At 42.1% G+C, this 15,955-nt stretch overlaps 1 protein-coding gene across 1 annotated transcript in view; it reads left to right on the top strand.

Moving 5' to 3' along the window:
- The window catches only part of nlgn1 (neuroligin 1), a 123,512-nt gene extending 112,173 nt beyond the window's left edge, over positions 1-11,339 (top strand). Inside the window, exons 2-4 of the mRNA XM_088914078.1 lie at positions 6,046-6,258; positions 8,887-9,676; positions 10,366-11,339. Of these exons, the coding sequence (XP_088770204.1) occupies positions 6,046-6,258; positions 8,887-9,676; positions 10,366-11,194 (1,832 nt within the window). The 3' untranslated portion in view covers positions 11,195-11,339. The remainder of the gene's footprint in view (positions 1-6,045; positions 6,259-8,886; positions 9,677-10,365) is intronic.
- The last annotated feature ends 4,616 nt before the right edge of the window (positions 11,340-15,955 follow it).

The following is a 15,955-nucleotide window of genomic DNA, read 5'->3' as shown; positions in this document are numbered from 1 at the left end:
TTCCTACCTGCCAAATCTACCTTTGCACTCATTCACCAAACACATGGCAGTCTCCTGGAGCTGGACAGGGGAACAGGAGCTGGAAATGTGTTGAGAATTAGCTGCGGTGAATTATGCACTGAGCTGCTAAGGCTTTGCCTTAGTCCAGTCTCGCCCTGGAGGGACGAATTTTGGCTCACGATGTCTACAGTATATCTGGCACATTTGATGTTTTATAAAAATTTAACGGAGTGGCAAAATAAATTAGGACTAAATTTAAACAAAAAAGCAGAAGAAAGTGGGTTGGAGGAAAAAACCTACATCTGAAAGCACTGTGAGTTCAATCTCTTCCTCGTGACTGACTCACATCATTCTTGAAAGCCCATTTGATGTAGATGAGACAGGAGAAGGCTGATGCTTAATGGCTGGAGAACAAGCATTCAAATTCCCCTCCTGTGGTGTCTGGCAATACTAAGCCCCAGTTAGCATAAAGGGTCTGGAGCCTTTCCCCTGTTTTCAAGTCAATTCCACTAAAAGATGAACACAAATCATGCTGCAGCTCTTCTTCTCTATAAGAAGTCAAGTTCGTATCGTGCCACCTGCTGATTTGCTTCTGCCAATGCTACTTACCTATTGGACAATATTTTCCAGTCTGCATACATGTTACACTTTCGGATTTAAATAGTTGTATTGAATGGGTGCCTCTCATTTTGGTACTGCATAGATAAAACAGAGAAATGAGTCTAGGGCACCATTAAAAACTTCAGCAAAAAGCCTTTCACTGAGTGTTTGCTGTGCAACTCGAAAGTGTGTGACTCACGAAATGATTTCTTATAAGCTCACTGTAACAGTAATTCATTGTAAACTGATGGCGTGTGGACTTGTCAGACACTTTGTCTGTGTGGTTGCATGTTTTAAACATGAATGCAAGTCCACTTAAGCTGGCTTTGTGGTTTCATTCCACCCAAGATCTCATTTTCTTTAAGTGAATCATTCTAATGCCCAGATTACGCTTGTAGTTATTCAGTGGTTTGTACAAACTTCCACACCCTGCTAGAGTGTGGGATTGACTGTCACATCAGTATTGTCTGCATAAACATTAACTGTTCTTTTAGTTTGAAAATGTATTCATTGCTTCCGATCAAAGCCACGCATGGGGTACCTGCCCCTATTTCAATGTAATGAAGAGTGAGCCTACAGCCCTGCAGCTCCAAGCAGAATAAATGCAGCAGTGACTGATTTTCTACTTATACAGTACTGTCATAAGCATGGCTGCAGCTAACTGCAGGTGGAAGAAAATGAGTGACAGGCTTAGAAATTGATATTCACAAGTAAAGAGCGTAACTTCTGATCTGGAATCTGAGTTCCGAAGTAATGGGCATTTCAAGATGGAAGTCAGAGGTGAGGGGAATGGGGACTGCCACTTAATGGCTTCACTGGTGCTCCACATGCCCACTTTGAGTTAATCAGCAATTTCTCACAGAGACATCTAATCTATGAGTATAAATTACTCTGCAGTCTTATTATTCCTTAATTGAAGAGCACCAATGTGGAATTGCAAGAGATGAAGCCACAATGATTCTGTCCTCAATTAATGAGGGAATCACAGTTCTCTTAACATTCAGTGGTTGGATTGCTCAATACTTAAAGAGAAATAACATGCAAGCCTGACACATAGAAACCTCCTACTCTTTCTCTGTTTTTTCACCACATAAGGCCTTTGTATATGTATATAAAGTATATAGCTGCATGTTTTCTACAGAGGATTCAGAGTACATACAGAAGAATGAAAACCCATTCATGTTCATGGGAAGGGCTTTACTGAGGAGATTTAACAGTGAGTGAGATAAAGGATGGTTGTGCCAAAGGAAAGGGAAGCTCTCTTTAGTTCCTGGGCCCAGATGCAAAAATGTAGCCTTTAAATATGCAACTTGCTTTCATTCTGCTGTTCAAAACCTAATTTATTCCTCACAGCACAGCTGCCAATGAAAGTCAATCATAGCAAAGGTTTTTAAAACCTCAGGGTTAGGAAATTCACATTTTTCAGAAACACAGCAGATAAACATCATTAGTGTGGTTTTTTTAATTTATAAACTTATAAACTAACAGCACCTGGTCTGTTGTGTGTTATATTGATTATTAAAATACAATCTAAAAAAATCAAAGACCGAGCCTGACATTTAGGATAAATTAGTGTCTGTGAAGAGAGTTTTTCACATCTGCAGTGCATTTATTGGTGTTTTGTTGTGTTTATATTGACTCTACAGACTGATAAATGAATGATAAAAGAATAAACAGCTATTATCTGCTGTGTGGAGTTAATTATAAAAGCGCCTTCACTGCCAGTCTTCAATTAGTCATATTACAAATTCAGTGCCTAGAAGTCACTCAGGATTGAGCCCTTTTTGTCATTTTGTTTGATGTAGAACTAGTCTTAAAATAACCGTGATAACAGTACAGAGAATCTGTGCCTCAGCAACATGTGATATGTACAGTTAGTAAAGGACTCATGACCTATTATAAAAACAAAATATGAGCCCAATAAGGGTGATATAAGGAGCATGTGTTGCTTGGCTGCAGGACATCAAGTCAATAAAAGATGACAAGTTTTGCAATATGTCCTTTTTTGGTTTATTATCATTTACTGTATTAGTTCTTGTGATTACTTTTTGTCTTGATATTTAACAGTAATCTTGTATTTGAAAACCAGCCAAGGAAAGGAAGTGTATGGGTTGTGGTCAGTGCTGTTCCCAGGCCCTAATGTGACAGTTGTCAGGCTGTATGTGGAGGTGCCCCAGTGACATCACTGTCTCAGACTTTGACACAGTGGGGTTCACACTAGTGCTCAGGGGTACAGGCATACACTAAAATAAATCCATTCTCAGGCCTCTGGAATAAACAATTTCTATAGTAAGTTACGTTTTGATAAGTTTGCTTGTATTGATTTGTTGTTGCTCCTTGTGGAAAGAAAGTGAGAAAAGACAGTTTAAAGCATGTCTCTTTCTCCCATTTTTTCAGATAATGCTGTGTTGCACAGTTTCTTTTGGCTTCTTGTTTCCTGCAGAATCTTTCTGGCCACTGTCATTTTGCAAATGCAATGCCTGTGATCGAGATGTATTATTTTCCCCTCTTGAATACATTAATTTCTTGCGGATTTACAGTAATCTTACCTACTTTAGACTTCGGGATGTCATGCTGTGCAGGCATCGCCTGAAGGCCACACTGCTGTAAGTGCACAGCTCTTCACCCTGAGAATACCCTGCCTCGGTTTCAGCCTTATACTTGGATTAAGAGATATCATGAGGCTCATATGCCGTTACTCAAGAAACAATATGTTTTAAAAAAGACTAAACTATGTCAAGCCTAATTAATGCGCCTTGTGTATATAAATACAGTAGACCGTCCACAAAAAGGGAGACAACGTGATTTCTGAACAGAATATCCAATGCAGAATGAGTGCATTGAAATGCAATAGATGGTTGGAAATCTAAAAAAACCTGAGGTTTGTTTGCGCTTTGTTCATGAAGTGAGAAAATCTCCAGGCTGCTGAGATGTTCAGGGCAGCTCTTGCAGTGCTGTGCGCAGTGAAATCTGCTGTGGCTGTGTGTCCCTAAAGTGCAGGAGATGAGTGTGAAAGAACAGGCACAGCACAGCGATGCAGTCATTTAGGGTGAAGGGTGATACGCAGAGTCTAAAGCAAACTCAAGTATTAAAGTCATCAGAGTGCTAAGTATGTGTGAATATCTTACTAGTTCTCATAAGACTTTCTGTTTACAATCCAAAGTTTTATTTTGATTAAAATTAAGCTCAGTTGACTATACCCCATGTGTCAAAACCTAACAATACATTTCGATCATGTCTCCAGATTGGATGTGGTTATTTAAGTACCACATCCTACTTATGCAGCATATATTTAGTTGAGTTTTATACTGTATATGATTTCCCTGAACCAAAAGCTTTCCACATTTATAAAGTTCTTTTCACAGCTGCTATAAAGGCAGCTTATTTTCATTAAACTCTTGAAACAAGAAACTTCAGAAAAGAAAAAAAACATATTAGTCTATTCATACATGAATGCCTTTTATTTTTTTCCATAAAAATATTTTATATGCTGTGGATTTGGAGCTGTCTGTGCTTAAATTGGATTTCCTGAATTATATTATGCGTAGCGTAACAAAAATTGACTTTATGCAGTAATAACTCCTGTTTTATTGCAGAAAATTATGAAAAGCAGAGGCTTGTTGGTTCTGCATCGTCACACGGGCAGCCTTCGATCTTTGGCATTCTGAGACGTCACATGATTCTGGGTCCTGGGTGAAAGGGCAGGGTAACCCACTCTTTCCCTGGAGCTGGAGACCCTAGTGACGGCAGAACAGGAAGTAAAACATGCTTGGCACTTGTGAGCAGCTAACCTACTTGTTAAGAGGCCCGTTAATAACTGGGCAGAAACGCTCCAGGAACACAGCATCTGTTAGACGTGTTGAGAAGGAGTCATGGCCACTGCTGGTTTGAGGGCTTCGTATACAGCTAGAGGAGGGGTTCAGCTCAAGTGGGCTGGAGCAGTGTCCTAGCAAAGCCCAGTTTATGTACATGGGAGTGCATTGCAAGAACAGGGAAAGTGCCATTGTCCATCCTTGATGTTATGAAACATCCTCTAGATTCTGGTCATCATGCCAATAAACACAGCACTTGTGTTACGGTCCTGTTGTACAGTATGTGGCCATTGCACAAATTTGACCTTATTACATAAAGGTAATAAAATCAATAGTATAAGAATACTGTCACCTCCTATAAGCAGTATCTCTGTTTAGACTGAGAAGTGATTTCAGTTACATAACATTAACTAAGCATGAAGTAAAATATATTTGAGTAACTGCCTTGGTTACAGTATTTAACAGGTGTAGGTCTGAGAAATGTTTCTAATGCGTTCTGATTTTCCTTCACTATCTGTCTGTGGTCCACAGTTTCCCTGTACACAGGAGACAATTTATATTTGCAGTGCTTAAAAAGAGATGAAGAAAGTTTGATTATGATACCTCTCATTTTGTTACAGTACATACACATCTTCTCTTTCCAAAACATGTGTGTATATTTATGCCCATGCTCTGTGTACAGTACAGTATGTGTATACTGTATATTGTAAATACACTGAGAATCACTATAAATGTAACAAATGCTATTCCAGAGTTTTGTCAGCTCTTGTCTGTATCCAACTGTACCTTTCACCCCAGCCCTAACTTTATAAAAGTGGGAATTTCAGGATTTGACCAGAACCCAAACTATATCTCCAGACGGCCAGCTTTTGCTCTTGATATATAAATATATACACAGAAAGTATGTTACAGTATGTACACATAAACATCCAAGCCCACCATGAAACCATTACTTCACACGGTCTCTGCATGCTTGCCACTTGTTATAGGATCAATTGTCTGCCCCGAGACTTGCGCTGAGCTCTTTTAAGATGCACAAGCAAGAGGCTAACCTGCTTTGTGCCATCAACAAAATCACACCCCACAGAAAACGCCAGCGAGCTCACACTTCCAAACCGGAGCCTACCGCTGGCACTGATGCAAGTGCTGAGAACCTCGCAGAGTCACGGCACAGTGCAGATAACATTTGCCCTGAGTTTCAGTTTGATAAAAAGGCATTAAGATGTTTTCTCCAGCATTAGTGCTTTGCCCAGTGATTACAATCTCAGCCATGACTTTGTAAGAAAAGAACAGAGCTGCACAAGACTAATTTATAGTAATATCAATCTGGTTCATTTTAATGACTTTCATTCTTTAATGCAATGTGAAGTTTTTAAAAGTCATTTAGTTCATTCTACTGAAGATATTATAATATATTATCTGACTTGAATGTCTTTCGCTGCAGCTCAAATTAGTAACCCCTAACTCTTTTAACTTTGAAACTGAAAGTGAGTTCTCATACAGGGAACTGTGTTTTCTCTACATTTTCAGCACAGAGCTACAGTATATGAAGTAAAATGGCAGACCCAACAGTGGTATTGATGGTATTGATCCAATAACCTGTCTTCTTCCTCTTTGTTTGTTTGTTTCTCAGGTTTTTTAAGCACTGGTGACCAAGCAGCAAAGGGAAACTATGGGCTCCTTGATCAAATTCAAGCCTTGCGCTGGACCAGCGAGAACATTGCTTTCTTTGGTGGTGACCCATTACGCATAACTGTTTTTGGATCTGGGGCTGGTGCCTCTTGTGTCAATCTCTTGACTTTGTCCCATTATTCTGAAGGTAACCGTTGGAGCAATTCAACCAAAGGTATAATGCAGGTTGCAAATTTTGACAATTTTGGTGTCTGCATGCCACCGCCATTAGTATTTAATTTGACTCTAGTGTTGATTTGAAAACAGGAAGGAACAGTTTGTTTTGGAAAGCTGTTTGAGATGTTTTTTTTTCTTTTTTTCTTCCTTATTTTTCTGAACTGTTTGCATGATCACACTTTTTAGTGGCACACTCTGTCTCTCTCTCCTGCAGATCTTTCTAGAAATAACTTAGAGTGGAATTCTGAACCGCACCGATAAACTTTATTTTTCCTTCAGCTCTTCATTTCTTTATTTTCAGAACAAAAGACTGATGATAGGTGGTCAAAAAGGCTGAGAATAAGGGTTTAACATCATACAGAGAGGTCTCCCAGACCTAGCAGGTTTTCAATTTATGCCCTGTGTTAAAAACAGCTGTGAATTATATGTTCAACGCTGTTGTGAACGAACACATTTGAAGTTCAGCATGTCTGGTTCAGAAATCTTTTGTCTAAAAACTGCATGGAAGTTGCTTGCTGTCAGCTAAGAAAATAAATTTGAGTGTTTTGCATGCACGATCCAAAATTGTCAAAGCATCAAGGTCACAAGCAAATTTCTTCAATTTATTACCCCTCTGTGTCGATGTCCGTTTTTTCTGTTTTTGTCACTCTTCAGTAGAATTGCTCTGGGCCACAGGGCAGCTGTAATGGCACAGTGGGAACACTCAGACTGTGGTGAAGCCACGTGTGTTTAACACCACAGCGCTTTCATGACACCTCTCCTGAGCTTACAGTCGCTGAAGTTTGGGTGAACCGAAATTAAAGAGAAAACAGTCTTTTGCCCGATTTATTTCTTTTTGCTTTTTCTAGTTAACAGATTCATACTTAAAAAATTTGAAAGTCTCACAGAAACATTTTTAGGCATACAGTAATCCACAAGTAAACAAGTAAAGGTATTTGGCTTTATATTTTCTTTTTAAAAAAAGGCAAAACGAAAACACAAGATTATCTTGCTCTGATATTATCTTCCTGTTTAATAGTACATGTAAAAGGCACAGCTCCAACACTATAATAGGTAGTTTATAATACATATACACTTTGTTTAGATGTGGGACTTCTTGCTCATTGATGCATCTATTGTGCAAATTCAGGGGCAATGGTTTTGCAGTTAAAGTGAAATAGTAGTTTCAGAAAATACTAGATCTAGCAAAGAATTCTCTTAACTTTTCTGTTTTTCGGTTCAATTCTTCAAAATATAATAACACTACAAATAACAATTTTTTAAAAAGGAGAGTTACATTTAAAATAAATAACTTTTCTGACTAGGTCCAGTAGAATGTCTTATTCCATTTTCTTGGTGCTGACAGCTGCTTGCAAAACCAGAGCCGTCTGGAAACGAGAGATCTGTAGCTGGCAGGACGCAAATAAAACCCACCCCTGGGTGAAAGAGCAGGGCATGTTCTTGTACAGTATGTTGTGAGTTTGAATAGACAGAGAGAGATATACAGTATACTGTACTCTACTTTTTATGTTCAGAATAAACTCCAAAATAAACTCTGTATCTAAACCTGAAACTCTTTCCCTTTTACTTGCCTACAATACGTTGTCCAGTTAACACTTCATTTATCACTTGACCAAAAGGCTTTGGAAATCAACCCCTGTACTGTATGTACAACGTGCACACTGACAAAGCTGAAACTTTTACAGAACTGTTAAAATATGTCCATTGTTCATGACATTTGTTATGGTGGTGTTGCACAGTGCAGTGAAACAGAAGGGACAATATAGTTAAAGAAAATTAAGAAGTTACTCTGTTACACTCTTAACCCAACCCCCCACCCCACCCACACACACAACCACATGAAAGGTGAATATAATCATTAGTCGTGTCAGTGATAGCAAGCTTGGAAGAGGTCCCATGGGTTGTCATGGCAATATCAGTGATAATCTCTCAACTCTCAGAATCCTCTCTTCCCTTCCTCTATCTCCACCCTCCTCTCTGTCTGCACGGTCACATGGGACTCCCCTTGTCCAGCTCCTGTGCACTGTCACTGTGTCTCACCATTTCACCATTTTCAGAAGCCACCGACTTTTTTGTTATTTTTATGTTTTCATGAATTCCTCTCCAGAGAATAAAATAAAATAAATTAATTCCGATTTGTTTTGATAACTTGTTGCTAAATTGGGGTTCTGAATGTGATCATTAATTGTTAATTATTAACTTTAATACCCTTTTGATTCAGACTGATTCTCCAGTTTTTGTAGCCTGTGAAAATATTCTATAGCCCGTTACTTTGAAAGTAATTGGTGGTTTCTAAGCAATTAAAACTTGGGACATGCACAGTTTAGTTACTTGCTGAAAACCTGTGATTTAGGAATACTTATTACCTTATCATACATCTATTTATAAATAGATACATCTGTCTTAATACTTTGCTATTCAATAAAGAAAATCAAAGTAAAATTTAAGCCCAACGACATCTTTGTTTATATTCCCCATTTCCATTAAGTCCTGAGGTCCCATCAGCGCATGACCATGATGGACAGTGTTCCCCCACCAGCCCACCTCATTGTCTGGACTTGAACACGACACAAAGGGCTCTGCATGCTGCTTCAGACATGTTTTTCTGCTTGTTTCCCGGCTGCAGGACTTTTCCAGCGGGCGATTGCGCAGAGCGGCACGGCTCTCTCCAGCTGGGCGGTCAGTTTCCAGCCGGCCAAGTACGCCCGCATGCTGGCCAGGAAGGTGGGCTGCAACCTGCAGGACACGGTGGAGCTGGTGGAGTGCCTCCAGAAGAAGCACTACAAAGAACTGGTGGACCAGGACATCCAGCCAGCCAGATACCACATAGCCTTCGGGCCCGTGATCGACGGGGACGTGATCCCCGACGACCCCCAGATCCTGATGGAACAGGGGGAGTTCCTCAACTACGACATCATGCTGGGGGTCAACCAGGGCGAGGGGTTAAAGTTCATAGAGCTCATAGTGGACAACGAGAACGGGGTGCAGGCCAATGATTTCGACTACGCTGTCTCCAGCTTCGTCGACGACTTGTACGGCTACCCGGAGGGGAAGGACATTCTGAGGGAGACCATCAAGTTCATGTACACGGACTGGGCCGACAGGCACAACCCCGAAACCAGGAGGAAGACCCTGCTGGCCTTATTCACCGACCACCAGTGGGTGGCGCCAGCGGTGGCCACTGCGGACCTCCACTCCAGCTTCGGGTCTCCTACCTACTTCTACGCCTTCTACCACCATTGCCAGACAGAGCAGGTGCCCGCCTGGGCAGACGCCTCCCACGGGGACGAGATCCCCTACGTGTTCGGGCTGCCCATGATCGGCCCGACAGAGCTCTTCCCCTGCAACTTCTCCAAGAACGACGTCATGCTGAGTGCGGTGGTGATGACCTACTGGACTAACTTCGCCAAGACCGGGTAAGTAGCCAGCCTGCCTATTTGACTGACCTCCCCTCACTGTATCTGTTCCAATACATTTGCTGAAAGGTGTAAAATGGGTTTCATGTAAGCAGTTTCTTTGCGCTACTTTCACTGATGCAATTAAGGAAGACAGTTATAATTACCCTTAATGTGGGTTATTTAACGTGGATGCAAATGGATTGTTTTTAAGATATTTAAATGAGTCAAAACCAAGGATGAACAATGGATTTAAAACGCTGCATATACTGTGCATAAAAAACAGTTTGTGTCTGTTGCAAATTGCTTTTTTTTCTAATGTAATGTGAAATGTGTGTCATGTTTGCACTTTACTGTGACATTTAGATCTTTTTTCCTGTCTTGCAACACCATGCCTGTATGGACAGCTCTTTCTTATATAAGGAAGGGGTAAAATTGCTCTTTTCTTTCCCAGAAAAGGTAATCCCCAAGGGGCACTATTCACACAGGTGTCATATCAAGTTGGTTTATAATAAGTAAGGGTGACTTGATGATGCTGTCACACTATGGTGAAAGTGATTAAAGTATTCTATCTTCTGCCCTAATTCTATGTACAGTACTCTCCAAAAAACAAAAACAAAAGAGGGATATCTGGTAATGGAGAGAAGGTTGTTAGGTTTTGCTTGCTAGATGCGTTTTGCTAACATAAAACCTCTTTTATCTCCTCTCAGCGATCCCAACCAGCCAGTTCCTCAGGACACGAAGTTCATTCACACCAAGCCCAACCGATTTGAAGAGGTTGCCTGGACCAGGTACAGCCAGAAAGACCAGCTGTACCTCCACATCGGCCTGAAGCCCCGAGTGAAGGAGCACTACAGAGCCAACAAGGTCAACCTGTGGCTGGAGCTCGTCCCCCATCTGCACAGCCTGAACGAGGTCACCCAGATCATTTCCACCACCACCAAGGTCCCGCCTCCCGAGGTGACACCCCGGACCTCCAACAAGATCCCCGTCATCACCAAGCGGCCTGTGACCACCCCTTTCCCCACAGAGAACCAGGAGAGCCAGAACCAGGAGACGGGTCCATTTCTGGAGGACCAGCGGGATTACTCCACGGAGCTGAGCGTCACCATCGCGGTGGGGGCCTCCCTGCTCTTCCTGAACATCTTGGCCTTCGCCGCCCTGTACTACAAGAAGGACAAGAGGAAGCACGACGTGCACCGGAGGTGCAGCCCGCAGCGCAACACCGCCAATGACCTGGCCCACACGCAGGAGGAGGAGATCATGTCCCTGCAGATGAAGCACACAGACCTCGACCATGAATGTGACTCCATGCATGCCCACGAGGTGGTTCTGAGAACTGCCTGCCCCCCAGACTACACGCTGGCCATGAGACGGTCGCCGGATGATATTCCGCTAATGACCCCCAACACCATCACCATGATCCCCAACACCATACCGGGGCTCCAGCCCCTGCACTCCTTTAATACCTTCAGTGGTGGCCAGAACAGCACCCTGCCTCACCCCCACCCCCACTCACACTCCACCACCAGGGTATAGCCAGGGAACAATTCGTGAGACAAAAAAAAAACGATTCAAAAAACTTTTCCTCCTCCTCCTGAGTAGTCGTCACGGTGAGTCTGGTACTGCTGAGGCTGAAAGGGAAAATGTAATTTTTTTGTAAAAAAAAAAGCAAACAAAGAAACTGAAGGATACGTTTTGTTTTTCTGGTATCTTGACAAATGGAGCTCGGCTTTCCCAGAGCTGGTTCACACTTGAGTGGTCTCGGCGCGGTTGTTCCGATGCAGTCGTCCGAGGGAGGAATCTCAAATTCTGCAGAAGGGAAGGAGAAAAAGAAGAGGGGCGGAGTTCCTTGACCGAAGGAAAAGGGAAATGTCCCACTGGCGGCTTTGAAGCGCAAATGACTCATTTCCGAAGCCAAGAGGAGCCGCCACGCCCAGAACTCGGGCATGTGTTAACGCCTGCGAGGGAAGGATTGCAAGCACGGGAAAAAGACAACCGTTTCACAAATATTATGCACAAGGGAGACATTCGAGAGATGTCTTGGATTCTTTTCATCCGTTTATTTTTTTGGAACAGTTTTATTGTATAGAACCTATTTACATATCTAGATATGTAGACAAAGCACCAATGCTGTTAATGCCCTGATGGGCACCGATTCTGCGATCTGCCAGTGGAAGAAAAGGGGATAATGGCACTCTGGCAGATACAGCTTCATCACATAAGTGCTGTCTATACCAAGAGCTGGCGGACAGGGGACCTGGATATTTTTAGCACGATTGCGCATGACAATTTATCTGCTTGGTGGCTGTTCTGCTGATTAAGTTGTAATTAAAATAATTTTCATCCCCATTGGAATTTGTTTGAAGACGTACTTCTCTGACGGGCTGTGGCCCATGGAGTAATGCGCGAGAGCAGGGGCAAGGGTCCGGGCTGGGAGGAGGGGGCAGGAACTACAGTAATTACAGTACGTACACAATAGCTACAGTGAACATGGTTAAAAAAGACTAGTTTTGTACAATGTGTGTTGGTACAACTTTTTAATAGTGGTGAAGACTCGCTGTTATAAATCCCAAATGAGGGAATCTTTCATTTATCTCTCTTTTTTCAGTGTTATCTGCAATTTTCCATCCTTGGTTTTCTGATCCCCTTTTTAGCTCGTCACCACCATCACCATGATCACAGAGAAGTCATTTCCTCCGGAGTTTCTGTCCTTTTATACAGCAGATATTTTGTTTATGCAGGAAATCGATAAATTTGCCACTTGAGTATTTGATTGGTTGCATTAAATTCTCATAAGGCATGTTCTCTAACATCTAAATTAAGATTCGTATTTCTGTTTTTTTATATATACTGTAACAGAAGGGTTACAGCACAGACACCACAAACTGGGAAATTGTTCCTAACCTATAGCTAGAATTTCAGACTAAAGTCCTAGGAACAGCTATAGGAAGGTTATGGCTGGTCTAGCAGCAGATGTCTGTGGATATTTGTGTGGTCCAGTGTCAGTTCCCTTTACTAGTCCAGCTGTCATAGGATTCCCAGAGTTCTTACACGAAGTAAAAATGCTAATATTCCCTTTTCCTGGTTAACCTCTCATAACATGCGTGTGAGCATGAAAACTCATATTGCGCGCCTTCTTTTCCACTTGATGACAGAACCAGCTCCTTAATGACTAAATTATTAATTAGTAGGATTAAAATAGTAATTAGCCTCGCTGGTTTTATAAAAGTACAGCAATGGATTGCATTATCAGGGCTGCAGGTTGAGTCTGAGTGACCCTGCAATAGGTTTGTTTTGTGCCCATGCATACAGTATACAGGATGCAGTACTTAGACTTTAGTTTTTACTTTCCGCAAAGTCTGTGTGCTGAAAACGCATTGCCAGAAGTCCCATCTCCCTGGACCCAGGCCATTCAAGGTCATCCCTGTGTCCTGCACACCTGTGTGACAGCTCTGTCTGCTCTGCCCTTGTGCTATCAGAGTGCTGCTTCACTCTGCCAGATGGTGTTGTGAGCATGACGAACGGCAACGTGTCCTCTAGACATAACAAACCGTAGCCATGGTTGGAGGAAAAATCATTATTTTTTTTGTATCTACTTACAGATATCTTAAGCTTATTTACCAAAGTGTAGATGATTTTATATAACCTTGGTCTAACCCAGAGGTCCCACTGTCATGAAGATCTGGTTTTCCAGGGGTGGTGCAGGACACAGACTGCAGCCAGTTCGAGCAGAATGTAGTAGTTCAGGTGGGGAGCTGCGTCAGCATGCGTAGGCTGCAAAGGAACAAGTAATAGGTTTATTCCATGCAGAAAAGAGAAGGAAGAAAACAGAACGTTTCGGCCGTGGAGCTGAAAGAAGCCAGAAGGAACTGAAAGGCTGAATGAAGGCTGAAAGCCGAAAGAACACCTGAAGAACGGTCCATGGCCAAAACGTTGTTTTCTTTCTTCTCTTTTCAGCATGGAATAAACCTATTACTTGTTCCCAAGCAGAATGTAGCCATGATGCTGGGACAGATGCCACGGTTCTTGCTAAAAGATCAAGTGGACCTCAAGTGTTGAGGGTCCCAGTCTAACTTCGCATACAAAAACATGTTGTGCAGCATATAACCCAGTTGCCACTCTACCGGCTTTTATATTCAGCCTCAAAGGGAGGAGCTTCACGCTGGCCCACCAAAACCAGCACAGGCCAAAGGAGTGCATATCTCCTGCTTGTTTCCGCCTCTTGGAGGCCCATCGCAGTTCCTCCCGGTAACCCTTCCTTGTCTGCGGCTATCCATCATCAGTGTGCAAGCGGGGGAAAATTAAACCTCCCCTGCTGGGCTGTAGGACCAGGAAGCTTCAGAATTTAAAGTGGGCGCGTTCTGCTGCAGGGATAAAAGCACACGCGGTTCAGATCTGCAGTGACCTTGAATGCCCCGCAGAACTATTAACATCAAAGCTCTTTCGCTTTTCTGCGGGTCATACAGTACATGTGTGTGTGGGCTGATGAAGCTCTAACGCAGGAAGAAAAATGAGCTTTTCAGGGAGTGTCTAAATGTGGATATTTAACTTCTGATTCCTGTGAGGATTTGAAAGCAGTAGTCCAGCAGCCAGTTGTGGTAGTACAGTATTTATTAGGTACCGATGAAATGTACAGTAGGTTATTTAGAATGGTTTCACTTATCGGACGCATTGTAAATGTTCTTTACAGCACAAGAAAAATCCCGTCTGCCCCGTGGACAGGCCAGGGTCAATCCTGTCACATTGTAGTACTTATAACTGCAGAACAAGACACCTGCTGACAAATGATCAGGGATCGCTGGAACAACTAATGAATATTATGAACATATTCTACATCTGTCCCAAAGCATTTCCTGCGCTGCTTCTTTTTTAATTAATAAAGGAATTAATATGCAGAATGGCTGTAATGTTCCTTCTTAACGGTAGTGCCCAGAATAGCATTAGGAGATAGAAGATGTTCAGCAGGGGCAGCTGTGTGCTATAGTGTTACAGTACAGGTCAGACTGCTCCCTGGTCATTAAGGTGGTCGACCAGATGTGTTGCTAGGAGCTTACCTGGACGGTAAAAAAGTCAGCGCAGTACATTGTGAAGAAGTGTAATACAAAGTGCCATTTCTTTTAAACAGGCATCATTATTTGTTGTCTGTTTCATACAGGACCCATACCTTATACTGGTCAGAACCTCTCTGCATCAGATCGTTGCTCAGCAAGTGGTATCTTAGCTGTTTGTTGCTGTAGTTAAACAGCATGCAAGCTAATTCAGCAGGGTCCACTGATGAGGGTCTGATGAGCCTGAATCTGGCCCCCTTAGAAAAGTGCTTCTCTTGCTCTTTAATTTAGAATGCTGGCATCCCGTCTGGTGACAATTTTGATTTCATTTAGTGTTTATCTGCAAAGAAAGGTGATCACACATTGTGCTCAATTTTACTTCGTTACCTTTTAGAGAAGTGACCTGTGTATTTTGTCTCTGATGTGGCTTGCATACATTTTGTTAGATCCCTTCTAATCTGGGTAGCACTGCAGTTATAGTACTTGTCCCACAGATAACAACCAGCAAGAAACAACAAAGGAAGAAATCTAAATAAGCAGAATTTTTACAGGTTTTGGATGTGTTTTTCTAGTAGAAAAAGGAGAACTCGCATGTTTAAAACTTCTGTACTTTTTTAATTTCAGCATTCAAACTGATTTGTAATATGCAGGTTGGAGGTCTTGTAGAATCATAGTTATTCTACATACAATCAATAAAAAAAGAAGGTATTTTTGAAAGGCTTAAAATGTTCAAAAATGCATTATAATTGAAAATCAACAACAATTCCATTCTTAAAAGAGTACGAGATTAATGCATTAGGCAGTCCTTTCAATACGTTCAAGTTTAGAACAAATTGCCAGTCCTGTGGTTCCTAATGGACTCCCATGCTGTTCGTCTAATTCTGTGTTGTTGGCATAGGAGAATAATATGATCATCGACTATTGCCAGATGAGAAATGGCTAAATCAAACTTCTCATTCTTGTTTATAATCCACAGCTTCATGTGTTCAGTCGCGAGAGTCGGAAAGAAATGGCACAACAGTCTTCGGGGCATTTCAGCTGCTGGGAGAGAGGAGGTTAAAACGATGCTGCCAGACTGCGTCTCTGACAGCTTTAGACAGGATGACCCTTAGATTTCATTTCTCAGTCAGGGCAGGCCAACCTTGTTTGTCAAGGACACTATCATGCAAGCTATACAGAGATCTGAAATAAATGGTAATTTTGACCCATTTCATTCTGTAGCTGAGCCACTGAATTTATCAAATGCTGG

This window comes from Atractosteus spatula, chromosome 4, assembly GCF_055471065.1.
Source record: "Atractosteus spatula isolate fAtrSpa1 chromosome 4, fAtrSpa1.hap1, whole genome shotgun sequence".
NCBI lineage: Eukaryota > Metazoa > Chordata > Actinopteri > Semionotiformes > Lepisosteidae > Atractosteus > Atractosteus spatula.
This window is presented reverse-complemented; position numbering and strand designations above follow the sequence as displayed.